General features: G+C 49.1%; 1 protein-coding gene across 1 annotated transcript in view; it reads left to right on the top strand.

The window, feature by feature from the left end:
- The window catches only part of ITSN1 (intersectin 1 (SH3 domain protein)), a 222,442-nt gene that overhangs the window by 152,898 nt on the left and 67,755 nt on the right, over positions 1-1,789 (top strand). The window contains exon 21 of the mRNA XM_012657331.1: positions 721-880. Coding sequence (XP_012512785.1) covers positions 721-880 — 160 coding nt within the window. The remainder of the gene's footprint in view (positions 1-720; positions 881-1,789) is intronic.

Raw genomic sequence — 1,789 nt, 5'->3', positions numbered from 1 at the left:
TTCCTCAATAAATGTGTGGTGTGCAGTTTTCCTGCTATAATTATGGGCAAACTATTTTCCAAACCAGAAATCAGGATGTGTAGTCTAACAAAGGAATTATATTGATTTTCAAATTTGTTTATATATCTTATAATGATGTAAAAAGTAAATTGCATTTAGATCTGCATTCATGTAGACGTGTTTGTCTAAAATTATAAAATCACAAAATTAGAGCTATCCTTGAGATCCAGGGCAACTGTTTGCTGTAAGGATGCCACTTGTCATTCCCGTGGTGTCTGGGCACACGACTGGGTGCTCACTGTGGGATGGATGGGACAGAGAAATGGTGTTGAGAAGCTGCAGCTGCCAAGCTGACACGTTTTCATTTTTGGCATATGATTTATTTTTTTCTCATTTAGCTATTGTTATTGCAAACTATGACAATGATCATGAGCATGTTTCTCTGGTGCTGTAGAGTTCACGTGACTGTCACAACTAACCATAAGTGGCAGAATGTTGTTCCCATTTTATCCATGTTGCTAGTGTGTGGAGCTCAGACTTGAATCTAAGCCCAGTGCTCTTTCTTCTCCTCGTTCTTTAACTGCGAGAGCCACACACGTGTCCGGGATGTGTGGTGCACAGGCTCCTAGATTGCCATCTTGGGGTTTTTTTGTGCTGTGGGTGAAAAGCTGGCGTGTTAGGAAGTGCTTGCTATTTATGGTGGTGTGCTTTTCCCTGCAGGTGGCCCACCAGCACGAATGAGAAACCAGAAACGGATAACTGGGATGCGTGGGCAGCCCAGCCCTCTCTCACCGTTCCGGGTGCCGGCCAGTTAAGGCAGAGGTCAGCCTTCACCCCAGCCACGGCCACCGGCTCCTCCCCATCTCCTGTGCTAGGCCAGGTAAAGGCAGCCAGCGGGAGTGTGAAGACTTAGCATGCCGTCTGGGGCCAGCAACTTCAGCAAGTGCTTGTTGGCAGTGTCACCTAGGAGTTAGCCTTGTTGTGTGTGTCGGGTTGGCTGGCAGTGCGGGGTCGGGTTCCGGAGCCTGAAATCTGCAGTGAATAGCCAGAGTGCAGAGGGGGGTACCCTTCTGCCTGGGTGGATGGGGGAAGCTTCGCTGCAGAAGTGGCATTTGAGCTGCATCTCGGCCAGCGGGTAAGATCTTACTGGAAAATGGAGAGGGCCGACATACCAGACAGACTGTGCTGGGAGGGGAGAGGCTTTAAGGCAGAAAATCAGAGTTTAAGGAAAACCATGGGTCACTCCATTTGGCTAGACCATTGAGTATTTATCAGAAAAGACAGACCAATTGCAGGTTAATGGGAAACTCTGAAATGCCCTGCAAAGGAAGAAAGGATAAAGGTGGTTATTCTGAATATTTCTCTTTCGCTTAATGCAGTGACGATAAAGGAATGAAATTTCCGTAAATAATCAATCAAGCCAAACAGCAAATGCCCATCTGGGAGGTAGTGGGAGTACAGGGCGGTTTCTGATCTGGGAACACAGAGGGAGCACGGGCAGATGACAGCGGTGGGCCCGGGGCAGGATGCTGGGCAGGAGGCTGCTGCCGTCGTCCAGGAGAGAGGCCTGGACTCAGCCGAGTGAAGTTCACTGAGCAGGGAGGTGCTGGTGGAAATGGAAGCAGAGAGCACCTGGGAGAGCCTGCAGGGGAGAGTGAAGACGGCAGAGTCACAGCCTGTGGGAGCCGAAGGAAAGGCACGAGGTCTGGAGCAGAGAAAACAGGTCCACCTTCAAGGAAAACAAAGAAGGCAGAAAGAGAAATGGATTTTAGTTAGAGGGAAGAGTTGG

Source organism: Propithecus coquereli, unplaced genomic scaffold, assembly GCF_000956105.1.
Source record: "Propithecus coquereli isolate 6110/MARCELLA unplaced genomic scaffold, Pcoq_1.0 Scaffold54, whole genome shotgun sequence".
In the NCBI taxonomy this organism is placed as follows: Eukaryota; Metazoa; Chordata; class Mammalia; order Primates; family Indriidae; genus Propithecus; species Propithecus coquereli.
The sequence above is the reverse complement of the archived record's forward strand: the minus strand, read 5'-3'. Positions and strand labels throughout refer to the sequence as shown.